Source organism: Liolophura sinensis, chromosome 8 (genome assembly GCF_032854445.1).
Source record: "Liolophura sinensis isolate JHLJ2023 chromosome 8, CUHK_Ljap_v2, whole genome shotgun sequence".
Classification (NCBI taxonomy): domain Eukaryota; kingdom Metazoa; phylum Mollusca; class Polyplacophora; order Chitonida; family Chitonidae; genus Liolophura; species Liolophura sinensis.
The window spans coordinates 35,789,377-35,805,329 of NC_088302.1; the positions used below are offsets into that span (position 1 = coordinate 35,789,377).

The window sequence follows — 15,953 nt, forward strand, 5'->3', positions numbered from 1 at the left end:
TGTGGGGAAAATCGTAACATTTATGTTCACCAGAACTTTAATGTTATGTTTCAGAATTACCGTTCCCCAGAAGACATCATAGAAGAAGATGAGCAGAGAGGTCAGTTGACTGTGTTACAGCGTCAGTTAGAGACCACGAACTCGCTCTGTCAGTCATTGTTACAGGAGCAACAGTCACTGTACCAAATGTTCAGAGCATGCTACACAACACCGGCAGGTAGGTGACAGTGAGAAGATGTGTGAGATGTTTTCAGTGTGAAAAAGCAAACCAACTGTCCATTCAGAAATTATCTGAACCAACCTTAATATATTTCGAGAACAGTGTTTGTACCTGTAAAACCAAGGCATAATGGTTGCCTGCAAAAAGTACTGTTACATGCTTCGTGCAGCTCTAAATTTGGTTGTCGGGTAAAATCATCAGTATTGGTTCGACTGTTGTTTTCTGCAGGGTTGGGATGGAATGGAACGGCGTCGTTTCGACAGGGAATGTTTCAAGACCCATTTGCTCTGCCCCCACCGTTACAACAACAGCAACAAGTGATGTTCAGATTGAACCAGTGCTACCAGCAAATGGCACTGCAGCAGTCTGAATTACAGAGCCTGCAGAATCAGCTGCAGTGTCTCTCCCTTCAGATTGGCGGAAACTCGCCGAACCCAGAAAACCAGGGGTTGAACAACTCAACAAAGTTAAGTCCGGTGACCCAGGGGATTGGTTATAACCCTTACCAAGTTCCTCTGATTAACTCATCCAACCAAGCCAGCTCATTCTCGTTAAACCCCCAGTTCCCCGCCAGTTTTTCCTTCCTGAACAACCCTAATGCATACGCTGCTGCCAATGGTGTTGATGTAAGCAATGTGAGGGGAAGAACCTCAAGCCTTGGCCAAGGCGGTGGGGATGGAGGGACTCTGGGCATGCAGGCAGAAGCTCATCTTGCCAGGGAGCCTTTTAACAACAACCGCTTGTCATCAAACAGAGCAGCCAGTACCAAAGGCTTGAAGAAGAATAACACCTCGCAAAGTGCTACCCAAACGTGTCCGCTGAATGCCCCAGCCAGTTGGTCAGTGGTCAGTGGTAGAGAACCTTTTGGGCAGACTAGTCCTGAGGCGGCCGAAACTGTTCCCAGGCTAAATCTGAATAGGATACTAGCAACCAAACGGTGAGTCCTGCCTGGGTGAAATAAATTTCATTTAACGCGAAACATTTCCTGCCTAAAATAATTTGGACCCAATATCAGACCTGCCTACTTTTACGATTTTGGCGTATTTTGTACATCAGACATGTAGAAAGTATGACTGTACGCCAAAGAAGTATAAAATACGCTTAAACCATACACGAAAGAAAATAAAATCCAAAGTCTGGTTTAATTTTTTATTTTTATACATGTCCATTTATAGTATCAGATCCACTGTTTTAGCATTAACATTACAGCAAGGACATAGCAGGAAAACCGCCAACTTACGAATTAATACAGATTAAATGTAGTGCGCAAAAGGTTTCCAAATGGTGACCCGTTCATTCTGTCTCTTTATGTCAACCCTTGTTGTTGTTCCTGTCACGAATATTTTAGGGTATCCATCTATGTAACATCTATTCAAATCTGCATTTTTTTTTTTTGTACAGCACAATAAGCACACCGTCAAAAAAAAGCCTGACGACAGAAAATATACAGAACACATCAAAGACTATACACCAGCTAATCATGCTAAATCCTTAATAACCTCATTATCCTCAGGTAGATCTTGACATGCAGAATTATCCTCTGAATGACCCAAACTAACACACCAAACATGTCTTTTGTTTACCTCTGGGGCACCTTAGCCCTTTTTTGGAAATTCCTGAGATCTCAATTTTAGTGACACAAGGTAAAGGTTGCAATAATTGAAACTTTTTTGCATTGGGGTTTTTATTTGAAGTGATTTTTAAGGAGGGTTAAAAATATATCTGCCACATTGTTGTCGCTGTTTTGTACACATAAAATTTGATTTGTACACGTAGATATGGGTGTGTGTACACATTACATTCACTAGGGGTGGGCACGTCTACAATATGGGTAGTCTATTGTTCATTCCTGATTTACAACGATATTTTTGGGGCAATCTCTTGTGCATTGCAAGAGAACAATCGTTAATTCACCCCTAAAGGCCCAATTTGTTTAAATAAACCTTCCTTGGTGTGCAATAATGCAAAAATTTGATTACCACTACAAACCATACCGTACAATTAAACCAAACCATAAGAAACTAAAAATTCATACTTTAACATGTCATTTATTTTGTCCATTTGTACAGAAGCAGAGCAGGGCCTTTAACGTCAACTGAGAGAAATCCACCTCTCGATGAATCAGGTACGTTTTGTTTTAAGAAAAACCTTAATTAATTCCCAGATGAAGTTGTGCATTAGAGTCCAGCTACTAGTGGATCTGTTGCGGATTTATGTACCTGTATAAAGTGAAAGGTTTCCACCAAACGCATATCATGATTAAATAACTGAAGACAAAACGTCGTAGAAAGTTCTGTAGGGAAAGATTTTGTGCGTGGGTTATTGTATGCACATTAACACTCTCAACAAAAACAACACCAGAATGATGTGAATGATGGGACAAACCCGGTTTCAGATAATATGAACTATGATGAGGAGGATTGGAAATAACCATTATTAATTATAATGAGTATGATAGGCCTGTAAGGTGGTTATGAATGAAATGAGAAGTCTGCCGTACATAGATTAGAAGCCTTTGCATAAGGTAATTTGAAAATTCACATGTGATTTATTTTTCTAGGTAGGAAGAACTACATAGATGTCAGTGACAAAACAACGATAGAGTGTTCTTTTTGCATGGCGTATAAGTGAACAGAAGTTGTTTTTTTTTTTTCTCATTTCATCATTGAACACCAGGGGGCTGTTTCTCAAAGGGGTCATAACGTTACGCCGGTCGCAAATACCAAGGCAGCGTATGCCGTCAGTATGCGATGTCATGGTGATTAGGACAATGTAACATTACGACTCTTGTGAGAAACATCTCCCAGAGATCAACTAACTAAGATGAAAGTATGTGTGGTTGATTTGTAGCTGTGATAGGGCGTGTGTACTCTGGTTCAGGACGAGCCACTGCTGCTGCTAACCTCGCCAGTAAGAAGAAAGCTGGGGAGCTGTACCGTGGGGGGCTCAGTGCTGGCATCAGTGGAACAGCACATGCAGATAGTGCTAGTGTATCCAGTGTCCTCTCCAGCGTAACAGGCAACCAAAGAAATAGAAATAGGTTAGTCCTGCCCTTTTTCTTTGTCCATTGTAATTGGATAGCCATGGCGCTCACAACAGCGATTGTTCTTCGACCTTTTTACATGACAAAGTAATACTTTTTACGAATCTTTCAAATTGGTCACTTCAAACAACACAAGTTAATGTCTATAATACAGAGGACAAGTTGCATTTTGAGTCTTTTTTTTTTCTGATCAGGTAGAGGAATTACGATAGCCAGTGACATTTATATATGCTATAGGTGCTGTTGTGTGATTGTTGGATTACTGAATATTGTTCATTTGGTGAAAGCTCAGTGTTGTCTTATTCAAAGAAAGATTCAAAACTTAACCTTAGAACATGTAGATCCTCCACTTTTTAAGGAAAAAAGAATTTTTTAAGTATTTTCTGCTTTTTCTTTTTTTTAGATGTATAAATATGTTTGTCTTACTATTTTGTTTTCAGGGATACAGATACCAGCAATGATCTCTCCCTATTCAATGCCCTCAGAGAAAACATTTATGCAGAGGTAGCAACACTTATTTCTCAAAATGAAAACCGGCCACACTTTTTGATAGAGCTTTTCAAAGATCTTCAGTTGCTGTCGACGGACTACCTGAGGCAGACAGCACTGTTCTCTATCCGTGAGATGGTATCCAGATATCTGCCAGATGATAATGTGGAGTCTGGAACAGAGGTAAGATGTGCAGTATGATGGCTAGATTCTGTGTCCTGATATGACATCATCAGGGTGTTAGTGGCATGCTGACTTAAAATGGTGGTGATGAACGTTAGAAAAGTATGTTCAAAGTGGTCTCCCGTGGCTATGTTTAGAAACCTACAGGGGTTCATAGACGCCAGTCCGTTTAATGGTAGATAAGAGAAAATATTGAATACGGAGTTTAAAAAAAGTATGCTATAAACTAGAGAAAAACTTAATATATTTCAGTAAGACTCAATTCTGAAAAAGACACTTCTTGTGAAACGTGAAGAGCAGGACATCTCAATCAGTTCTCTCCGAAAGTTTTGACTGTGTTCGCACCACACTTTCCTGCTTATTTGACAGTCATCTTAAAACAATCTCTGCAGCCAGTGGTAAATCAGCTACGGATTTCTTCTTTCATCTTTGAAATCCAGGGGGAAGTGAACCCCAAACCAATATATTATCTTAAGCATCTGATTACAGAGAAGTATGCTACCATGTGCTTTACACTGTGTTACATATATCCACAATCCATATACAGATATAGGGCTCTAATATTTTACAAGGTATATGTTTTCTTCGTTTTAACAGTGTCAGGTTTTATCCCATTTGAAGGAAAATTCGTACAGAGAATTGTCATATATACTGTACTGTTTTCAGTAATATTGTTTGATTGGTTTTAACTTGGAAATAGTGTTAAAAATATATATCATAAAAATATTAATCATAAAATTACACTTGATTGTCTTTGTTTATGTATTACGTCATTCTGGTAAATAGTTGACTGCGTCGCATCAAGTACAGCAACCTTTGCATTTTGACAACCGGCTTCAGCCCGTACATGGCGAACAGATGCATCACACATATCTCGCATTGCAGTTTAGCTCTATAACCGCCGCTATCAGTGCTCAGAATGATAGACTTATCCTTCAATGGCCATATGTGAAAGGGTTTTTATGAACGGTTTCCACCTTTGTTGAGGTCAATTTTCAAACCAAGTGTGTACACAAACATCAGAGGTGTGGACATGTGCTTTTGTTTGGGATTATGCAACAAGACATTTCATTGGTCACATAATTTTCATTGAGCCAATCACAGGTCATATTAAATAGTAGTCTACACTCACTGATGCAAGCAGCTATTCTCATGTCATTTACCGATGTCGACGGTCAGTCATTTTCTGTTTAAACTGGCATAAAGGTCAGACAGATTTTTTTGTAATTAAAATGAATATACCTACCCATTAAAAGTACACTTTGCCAGGATGTGAAATTATCGTTTTCCTGGAGTTTGCATGGTGATCAGGAATTCATGTTTATATGGTTTAGGAGATCGGCAGGCAATCGAACGGTTAGAATGGATGCATGGGGTATTTTCAGGTTGATATTTCAGAATGTGAAGATCATAGAAATAATATTACTTTGGCTAGTTAACATTTTGACGTCTATGAACTCCTGACCTACAAATTGAAAATTAATACATCCAGTGCATGATTTTATATAAATCTATATCCAGAATGATATGCTGTAAATACGGGAAAAATGGATGTTTTTAATCTTTGTGTACCTGGTTGTGTTCTACATATACTTTGCAACTCTAGAACTATTAAATAGTGACAATAAATGATGAACACGTGAGAAAAGGTAGACCTCATCCCTGTAACTGTATGCATGATTAGAGAGTATGAGGGACAGTGCTTGTGTCCTGTGGCTTGCATGACTCTGGTGTTGGTTTATCCTGTGCCTCTTTCCAGCCCCTCCCACCCTGGCTTACCAGCACCAGAGCTACCAACTCTGAGCTGACACCCAGTGAAAGTCTGCTCACGTCAGATGATGAAGATCTGAATGTAAGTCCATGCACAGACATGAAGACGTCAGTTATTAAACTGTGAGGTGGCCTGAAGAGTGCTGTGCATCATGTTTACCCTCATGATAACCAAAGTGTCAATGTGGGTGTCAGATGAGTTTGCGAAGGGGATCCTGCATGGGGATCCATTTCTGCAGCTCACATGGTTCTTACAGCTCACACATGGTTCTTACCACTCACTAATAATACAGTACTCACTGAGGTTTCATCTGGCAGATTGTTTCTCCTCCTGTGAATTAACCTAATGTAGCAAGCAAATTGTGTGCACAGCTGTTCACTGATACTTGTATACATCAGTTTTGTTTGTGTTTAACCTTACCACATTTGACATGTTTAGTCTGAATATGACATGTGCTGTATGAATGAGAGCTATTGCTGAAATTTAAAGCATGTAATTGCACAAAACTTTTGGCCACCTGAGAAATATTACGTTAACAGCTGTGGAAAGTTTATGGTGGTATGGATTTTTGGTTGACTCAATTTTATTCCATTGATGAAAGCTCAGTGTTGCCTTGTGCATATAATATTTGAGGCTTCTTAAAGGCTGAGTAGTGGATGCTTCTTACCTCTAATCTGCTTTCTTTCTGCTTTTGATTACATGTATTTATCACTTGTTCTGACGGACAAAATTGATCTCAATTTCTACACCCAATCGATTTTCTTCATGGTTACTGCTTTCTGAATAGATTTTGTATGATATCAAGTGGTCCAGACTGTCAGCTGTATTTTAACAGAATTTGTATATGGCAGCTTGTGTTATGCCAATTAATGTACATTGTTAAACGTAATATCTTTAAGAGCTCTGTTTGAAAAAAACGTTAAAAGCAGACCTGTAGGATAGAAGTCTTGTATGCCTTGTCTGATAAAAATATACAGCAATTTTTTTTTATTTTTTCCGTGTTTGTATACTGATCAGAAATTGGTTGGACCTCACTGCAGGAGATATATCTCATGTAACAATTGTAGCTTGTGGTCATAATTATAATTATCGGGACTTGCATGATGCTATGCTTGTGTCCCTGTGTAGGAAAGGCTTGATCGACGGATGGCTGAAACTAGAACATTAACTCGGCAGATACTTCAACGTACTGGCTCACTGAACCACGAGAACTTTGATTACGTGGAGACTGCGGAGAACACCAGCTCTCTGTCCACCCCGTCCACAACCAGCTTTAAGGAGTCTCCATTTGCCCAGGACTCTCTGGGAGACACAGTCATACACCTGGACCAGGTGGGAGCCCAATCCAACTTACATACCAGTAGCCCTCACTCCAAGTCTTATCTATTAAGTGTGGTAGGGATAGGCATATATCATATAGAGGGTTCATCATATTCTAAATCTACACTAAGAAATGGCTTGATTTTCAGAGGTAAAGTCAAGGTGCCTTCTGTGTATGGACTTTAATGGACTTAATACCTTTCTAATCCATGTATTGGTTCAGTGCATTAATGATCTATGCTCTTGTTCCCATGTATTAAATTTAGTGATAAACTGCTAACATGCCTCTCCTAACCCTAATATGAATGCTATAGGCAAAAGCTTTACCCCAACCCTGCATTTTGGGAGCATGAGTGATATTGATGCATGTAAATTTGCTGGTTCATTTGCATGTTTCTGGAAGTGGTTGAAGAGTGTGATGGTTGACCATTAATGCTAAATATGTAACAATTTGATATCTCATGGGAATAATTAAAACATGTATAATATTATGTAGCTAAGTTAGTAATTTGCTACTATTTATGCTTTGGTTAGACAGACAGTACATGACTACCAATTGACTTCTCATCTTTAATTGCTGTTCAAGCATCAGTGTTCAAGAATTGTTGTCCAGTAGAAGTAATGAGTGAAAATCAGTGAAGCCTTGGATTAAATCTGATCATATTGTGTTTTTGTAAGTGATTGATCTCTATCATCAACAGGTGTGTTCTTCTCTTCAGGCTCTGAGGAGAATGAGAGAGTATGAACAACAGAAGACGGAGGCTGAGCATGCGGAGAAGGTGAGGAAGCTGACAGAGAAGCAGAGTCACCAGAAGAAGGCCATGGGGTCAAAAGGTGGCACAAGATCCGAGGAGGCGGGGGATGGTCACAGCGACAGCTCGGCCTCAGATGTACCTGTAGGTCTTTGAAGTCAAGTGTTTTTGTGTTTGCCACTCGTACAGATACGTTCTTCATTATACATTTATCAGTCATTCCAATGAGTGTGCAGGCTTTCTCTACTAACAGTATGTTCACACTTCTGCAGTGATTTATCATCAGCTTAACCCTTAAATGATAAATGCGTGTATTTTATAAACAGATGTGTGTTTCTAATACATGAACTTGCACATTCTTGTCATTTCTTCAGGAATGTCTATTCCTAGAGTCTTTTCTCCTTCTAAATTGACCCTAATGATGTGGCATTTTTTACAGCACCCACGTATAGACACTCAGCAGTTGGACCACCAGATTAAGAGCATCATGACAGAGGTCATCCCAGTCATAAAGGAGCACATGGAGGATGTGTGCTCCCCTCCACTGCTGGACTACATCAAACGCTTGGTTGTCTCCCTTACAAGAAATGAGAACAAGGGTCAGGATGTGGCTCGCTTTTTTAACCGACAACTCGGCTCTATCCTTAGAGACTCACTCGTGAAGTTTGAGGGCAGAAAGTAAGTACATCAGAGTTAGGATTTTGTTGCGACTAAGATGGCTGACACTAATTGAGATTATAGGAGTTTATGTAATTAATGGGCACCTGAGAAATGTTGTAATGTAATTGTTCCGTAATGCACTTTTTAATGTTACAAGTGTATGTAATCTGTCCAAAGTGGCTAATTGGAATACTGGAGTGAACCAAAACAAACAATCTCAGAGATGTGGGTCTCTTGAACAGTGATTCCCATTCTTCCATTGTTCTTGTGGCCTTTGTTACAATGAGGGTTGTGTTGCCCTGCATGAAATTTACTGAGAGCACTTGCTTTCCATCAGTGTGACGTACATGTATATCACTAATAACTTTCTGAAGATTTGATGCTCTGATTTCCTCCAACTGTAACCTGACTACCGTTATATGAGTAAAAATTTTTTTGAGTAAGGCATTAAAACAATAATCATGTGAATATTCTTCTTCACAGACTGAGGGATTGTGGTGAGGACCTTCTTGTGGAGTTGTCGGAAGTGCTGTTCAATGAGCTGGCCTTTTGTCGTCTTCTCCGTGATCTGGATGACCCCGCCGTGGCCACGATACAGCCAAAATTCCACTCCAATGTAAGACACAGTTTTGACTCCCCCCACCCTCCTGGCCTCTCTCTCTCAATCAGGTCAAGGGCTCTAAACTAATTTGCTGGCTTGGTTGTGGCTTTAAGTCAAAACACTTGTCACTTGCCAGTGATGTTCGTGTCCTTCTCGTGTTGAAAGTTTCGTGATATTCTCAAAAAGATTTATTTGATTGGTGTTTTAATCAGTACTCTAGAATATTTCACGTATACGACAGCAGCTAGCATTATGGTGGGAGGAAACCATCAAATCCCCAGGAGAAACTCACGACCATCCGCAGGTTTTCTCAAAGATTTTTCTTATGTCATATCCCATGGACTTATTTGATAACTTTTGATGGGCAGGAAATTGCTTCCTCCTCCTCGACATCAGCTGGTCAGAGGATTGTGAACTATGACCCAGACTCTACAGATGGGGAGGGCAGTGACAGCACGTCACTCGACGGAGAGAATGAGGCAGAATTGGGGGCAGAGTCTGAGCCTATGGACTCGGCTACACAAGCCGGAGCCAGTGAGGTGGAGGATCTTGGCAAGGTATTTACTGACTGTTCCAGACTCTGTAGTGTGGCTCAACCAGTCCTCAGAGACTGCAGTGTATTGAAGAAGAAGTGCTGTACATATATTTCAATGCTTGAAAAACAGTATATTAAAGAAAAGACAAGTTCTCATAAATTTTGAGAATTTTACACCAATGTGGTATGGGTCAAAGCAACTGAGCAATCCAAAAATGAAAGTTCAGACTGTTTTGTAAATAAGCTCTTTCTTGGAGGATGCAGGATGTAATCTTTGTGATGTAAACTTCATAATTTCACTTGAAGATTGCACCTTCATTTGCAGGCAAGTGCATATGACTTTGATTTCCTAGTCCTTAACTTTGTACCTGTTTTTACAGAGACGTGATGATGCACTGGCCAATGAGATTCGTATACAGGATGCTGATGAGAAGGATGATGAACCAGAATCCGCATTCAAGTCTGTCATAGAGCTAGCTGTCAGCGAAACCAAGCCATTCACTCGGTAGGAAGCATTAGCATTCTACAATTGTCTGGTTCATTCATTCATTTGTATATTACAGAATTCAGTTACAAAATTTTGATACTCTCTAAATTTGTAACATTTAAACTGTTAAACTGAAAGTGCAATAATCAGTATCGCCTCAGAGGTACAACAGGAACACTGTAAGCTACTTGTAATATGAATGTTGTAACATAACTGAGGATGTTTGGTTTTGTTAGGATTGGTAGTGATGAGGATGATGATGAGAGTGATGAGTCTCTCAGTGCAGGGGACCCCTCAGAGACAGCGGTCTCCAGGGATGCTAAGCTAGAGCAGACTGTAGGCCTGGAGATCCTGGATGCTGATGGTCAGCCCAGTCAGGCTGAGGAAGCTGGCATGGAAGGGGACATCACTGTGCTGGAAGTGACACCTGTGCAGGAAAGGGGAGAGAACCTGGAAGCTGCAGGTGCCTCCCCAGCACGGGTGAATGGCACAGCACCAGTCTTAGTCAATGGGGATGTAAGTTCATCTCTATGATTTATGGATAGGTCCTACTTCCCAATGTCCCAGTAAGGTTGAACTGTTGTGCCAGTGTTAAACATCTGGATGACCTATTTCCAACAATATATATTATGGTTTATCAGGTGCATGTTCTTAATTAACAGTTCGAAAGTGTCTGTAGTATCATCTGTAGTTAATTACCTTCTCATGGTAATTAACAATTTGTGGAAAGATTGGTTGTGTTTTTTATCGCGTCAGACTTACACATACATGTACATGCAATGGAATGTTAATAAATCAGTGAATTTTGCTGATAGTGGTGTATGAACTGTGCTTTGGAGGATCTGGCATTCTAGTCTGTTGTGGTTTGTATGATTCCAGGCTGCAGGAGAACTTAATGGGGAGGTAACTGTTGAAGATCTTCCTGTAAAGCTTAGTGTCATTTCACAGGTATGTCATACATGTATTTTATGAACTTACAAATACCTGATGGAAACTCCGGTCAGGTCACACCCAAAAATGGTACTTCTTTCTGCCTCGCTTGGCACTGAACACTGGCACTGAACACTGAGCAAGTATAATGTAACTTTGTGGGGTGTTATGTCTGGTGTCTTTGACATACTACTCCAGTGGCAGGAGTACTTTGGCGGCACAGACTCACCCTGCCGCATGTATAAGTACATGACACATACCTTCAGCAAATTGTTCACAACATAAAATACCAAGTATTCATACATACAATACTGATGTAAGTGTGTACTGATTTTAGTTTCTTGGTGAATGGTATGCAAGTGCAATGCACTGCTCAAATAAATGTATCCCTTAGATAACTATATGAAATTATATTGTAACTTGTGTGTAAAACCAGACGGCGTAACTGGAGCTACATATGTGTGTGCAAATAAACAATGCTTGCCCTGTGTTCAAACGTAATAGGGTGATCTTGCGAACCAGATGAGTGAGGAACAGGCAGCTAATTCAGAATCTGTTGCCCTGGTAACCAACCTGGAGACAGACGACATTGAGTTGGCAGGGGATGGACAGGCTCTTAAGGAACCTGGTGAGTATTATTTCAGGATTCATTTTCAGAAAGTAATTTCTCCTAACGTTTTGTGTGCATGCCGTCTTGTTTATAGCACCAAACAGCCACATGGTTTATGAGAAAAGTTACGGAAATTTGATTTACAAAGTTTTTGTGAAATTGGACAGAAATGTTAATATTGGAGTCAGATTATGATTAGGTTAACATCTCTTACAATGTAATCGGAATCTGGCTTGTGTACATAAAAACTGATTTCCTTCTTATGTTACTGAAATAAGCTGCTTACGCTAGGAAAAAATTGGTATGTCGATGCCGACAGATACTTATACTAGAGAAAACAGGTGACCCAAACTAAGTTGGCTCTATCTAGGACTGCTCTTTCTGATCGTCCAATTTTGGTGGCTTAAATTAGATTGGCTTGGTTTAGTGCATCATTTTCATCCAAGTGAATGCAAAACAGCTATTGCCAACCTAGATGTAGACTAATACTAATGTGACAGGTGCAAGTTTGTGCTCCCTGTAGGGAGATCAAATGTCAGATCTACTGATTGATGTTTAAACACAATCAGCCTTAAATTGGTGAGCTAAACAGAACTGCACCGAAGGCTGGTCTTTTTCAGTCCGGCAAATCTACGTTAGTGTAAACCAACGCTGTATTCTTATCGTTATATAAAGTGTGGTGTTGAATTAAGTAAGTAAATTATGAAATTTTACTTGTTCTACTTGAGACAGAGCACACATATGAACGTATAAGAAATTTACATTAAGAAGAGAAAGCATTATAGTTGAAATACTGCGTTCATGACAGACAAAACTGGAACTTTTATCCATGCCACACATTATCGATAGTGTCACTGTTTTTTTGTTGTGCAAAGTCAGAAGAAGTCATCTGTTTGTATTTTGTTTGCAGACTGCTCCTCGTGTTGATCTGGTTCTGACAACATGCCATCTGCCCTGAAGACAACTGATAACATGTCAGTCTGGCACATGTAACTATGCCCCTAAGACAATATGGATACCAGCTGAATACTGAATTAAATGTCTGTTAATAATTAATGACATATATATTGACGTATGTGTCAATAAAACAAGAGAGTGTAGGCTGGGATTGTCGGATGGTAGAAATCTGTTTCTGTATGTTTTCATGTGTGCATTAAACACCTTGAAAGGTTAACAGCGAACACCTTTAGGCAATTTAGGCACTAGAGAAAAGTTGACAGCATGTTCGTGCGTAGTTTTTTGTGCGTTGTTTTCAATGATGTGATCAGATTTCTTCTTCATACATCTAATGTAATATTTGAGGGGGAAAAAACACCATGTGATATCGTCATACCACCAACTTCAAGCCAAGGCAAATGTATACTTTTTTCAATTGTACGCCAGAAACCTCATCTGTTAAGGATGCATTTGGACTACCCAAGTAAATCATAATGTATAGGACATTTGATGTTCTTCATATCAAAGCTGTGGTCCGCTGATTGACATTAATGAACTACCGACATACTAGATTCCTGTGTAATATTGTAAGCTAATTTTGTTGAAATGTGCGAGTATCGATTAATGACTGACAATTATTGATTTGTCCCAACACTGCTGACGTGATCAGTATTCTGTCCACTGTAAATATCTGGTATGGGATCTGTTGTTGGCAATACTAGTGTTGTAGCAGTAATCAAGTGCACTGATGTATTTGCATTAGGATGTATAATTAGATCACTTTATGACATATCACAACGAGGACGATAGTAGATATTGGCGTATGTTTTCCTTTCTCTCAATATACACGAGGTATATCAGCAGCTAAATGTCTTGAACAAGGCAGAATGTTCAATGTGTACAAGGATATATGAACAGTTGCATTTTAAGACATTGTTTATTACATTGAAGGATAGTAATTTCAGCGTTTCATAAGTTCCAATGCAGGTATCAGGAAGTAGTCAGAGAGGAATATTCGTTGAATACGTCCAATACCCTGGATAATATTTTGAAGACACGTTGAAGATGTCTATACCAGTGCGTTGGTATTTGTTTTGATTATATAGCCTGACATTTGTTCCATATTCATCATATAAATACATATTTTTTGTTTAGGATTTAATGTTTTTCCCATCAAATGGAAAGTGACGGTTGTGATTATTAAACAGATGTGTGTGTGTGTGTGAAATGCTAGAGACATGTGAAGTTGAAATCTCATCAGTTCTCCATTCATTATCACATGTTGTATCTTAATTGTAGATATTTTGTTCTCGTGTTGTTTGGAATGTGATACAGTCAGTTAAAGGCGCAAGTTAAAACCATTAGTCTTTACTAGCTTAAGATGTTTGTATTTGAAGTTAACACGTTTTCATGTTTCTGCAGTATTTCTCCGACTTACATTATTGTGTGCACTTATTCATGTTTGCTTTATAGTTGTCAAAAAATACGCTTTAAAACACGTTGAACGAATTTGCTGTTTTACTTAAATGTTTTTGCCTTGTTCCTGTAAACCGTAGCATCCAACCAGTACCTAATAAAAGTGAAACTGTTCTATATCAGCGGCGTGAGAGCGGTATGTAGTTGAGCTAGTAATGTTCGCGACGTCAAACCACGAGGTATGGGTATAGTCCCAGCCTTGAACAGGGAATTTGTCATGTTTGAAGACTTCGTGTTTTCTTTGGACAGGTAACCTGTATGTTCCAAGCACTCGATGTTCGTAGGACTGTGGTAACAATAAACAGTCTTCTATTACCGTGTGGTCGTTTGATTTATTCATTTATTTGATTGGTGTTTTACGGCGTACTCAAGAACATTTCACATATACCACGGCGGCCAGCATTATGGTGTTAGGAAGCAGGGTAGAACCCGGGATAAACCCTCGACCATCCGCAGGTTGCTGCAGACCTTCCCTCGTACAGCCGGAGAGGAAGCCAGCTTGAGCTGGGCTTTAACTCACAGCGACCGCATTGGTGAGAGTCTGGGTCATTGCGCCCCGCAGGCGTGCTAACCACGAAGGCCTCCACTGTGTGGTCAGTTGCGTAGTTCATTGAAGACCATTTGTCGCCCATCAGTATGTAGTAAAAATACGTCCGTCAAGCCTGCATGGAAGTGTTAGTAACGTGTGAGAAGTCTGTGGTTTCCTCCAGACACTCTGGTTTTCTCCACCGATAAAACTGACAACCAAAGTAGGAGAGAAAAATCTTGGGTATCAAATGAATTGATAAATAACTATAATATGCAATTCCTGGCCCTCTTCATCAAATTTCACCATTCTCAAGTAAACTTTGGATAAATTCTCTGGGTTAAATGCATATGATAATCGTGATGTTTTCAGTGTGTTTTGACTGCACCGAGCAGCTCTGGAAGTCGTTCTGTGTTCTCTGTCGGTTGATTGGTCAGTGAGTTTATCAAGTCGGTTGTTGACAACCCAGCTTATAACATTACACCGACTGGGGTGCTGCTGCTAGTTTGCCAGTGTCTTAAAACAGCAGGGTCCGGTTGTTCAAAGCTGTTTTTAGACTTTACCAAATTTAACTTTAAGCCTCATCGAAGTCTTTAGTACTTAGCCCCAAAATAATTACGTGATGGTATATTAAATATGAACTGCAAGTCAACAGCTATTCTGCTTTGACTTTGGACAACCACATTTGCTGCTGAATTTGGCTGAAATTTAAGTATAAAGGGGACTTAAAACCAGTATTAGCTAATGCACTTTCGAACAACTGGGCCCATGTGATTGGGAGTGTAAATAGTGGCTAATGATTTCAGTGAAGCGGCACATTATATCATTTTTGACTACCATTTAACCGGTGTATCTGTATAGCACTGCCGCTGAACTCTTGATCATGGGTTTATACAACATAGAATAAAGATCAGTCCTGGGTAATTTTACAACTTTGATGTTTCAACGCATTGAATAACTCGATGGAGGTGGGACATAGGCCCCGGGTTCTCTGTAGTACCTCCCACAAAACTTCTATCTTGATAGGTTGTATAATTTGAACCACTTTGGAAGTGGCTCCGCTACCTGTATGGTACAGATGAACTTTTTGTCATGGATCATAGAACGTAGAATATAGACTGAACTTGAGTTCAAAATATCAAACTGTGATGGAAAAAGTCGATGATCGTGGTATAAACATGTATGTGGAAATCTGGTTGTCTGTATTACTGCCGCTGAACTGTTTATCAATTAAGTTCATTACACAACGTCATATATAATTCAAAAATCTAGTATATAGTTCAAAATCTACAGACGTGCATGGAAGAACTCGATCAAGACAACACGAGAGTAGTTCCATTCCATGTATAGGCAATAACCTTACCACTGAGCTCCACCAACACAAAGCTGTATGGATGTCTAGCATACTAAGGTT

General features: G+C 39.7%; 1 protein-coding gene across 9 annotated transcripts in view; it reads left to right on the plus strand.

Moving 5' to 3' along the window:
- Nucleotides 1–14,130, plus strand: part of LOC135474057 (pericentriolar material 1 protein-like) — a 41,099-nt gene extending 26,969 nt beyond the window's left edge. For 5 of the 9 annotated variants that reach the window (XM_064754049.1, XM_064754054.1, XM_064754055.1 and 2 more), the window contains 16 exons: nucleotides 55–217; nucleotides 449–1,157; nucleotides 2,290–2,345; nucleotides 3,071–3,260; nucleotides 3,704–3,935; nucleotides 5,695–5,787; nucleotides 6,835–7,038; nucleotides 7,728–7,922; nucleotides 8,218–8,456; nucleotides 8,922–9,054; nucleotides 9,408–9,596; nucleotides 9,955–10,079; nucleotides 10,298–10,577; nucleotides 10,941–11,009; nucleotides 11,496–11,619; nucleotides 12,512–14,130. In XM_064754049.1, the coding sequence (XP_064610119.1) occupies nucleotides 55–217; nucleotides 449–1,157; nucleotides 2,290–2,345; nucleotides 3,071–3,260; nucleotides 3,704–3,935; nucleotides 5,695–5,787; nucleotides 6,835–7,038; nucleotides 7,728–7,922; nucleotides 8,218–8,456; nucleotides 8,922–9,054; nucleotides 9,408–9,596; nucleotides 9,955–10,079; nucleotides 10,298–10,577; nucleotides 10,941–11,009; nucleotides 11,496–11,619; nucleotides 12,512–12,528 (3,018 nt within the window). In that variant the 3' untranslated portion in view covers nucleotides 12,529–14,130. The remainder of the gene's footprint in view (nucleotides 1–54; nucleotides 218–448; nucleotides 1,158–2,289; nucleotides 2,346–3,070; nucleotides 3,261–3,703; nucleotides 3,936–5,694; nucleotides 5,788–6,834; nucleotides 7,039–7,727; nucleotides 7,923–8,217; nucleotides 8,457–8,921; nucleotides 9,055–9,407; nucleotides 9,597–9,954; nucleotides 10,080–10,297; nucleotides 10,578–10,940; nucleotides 11,010–11,495; nucleotides 11,620–12,511) is intronic. The other 4 variants (XM_064754052.1, XM_064754053.1, XM_064754056.1 and 1 more) reach the window with 4 other exon arrangements.
- Nucleotides 14,131–15,953: the final 1,823 nt, after the last annotated feature.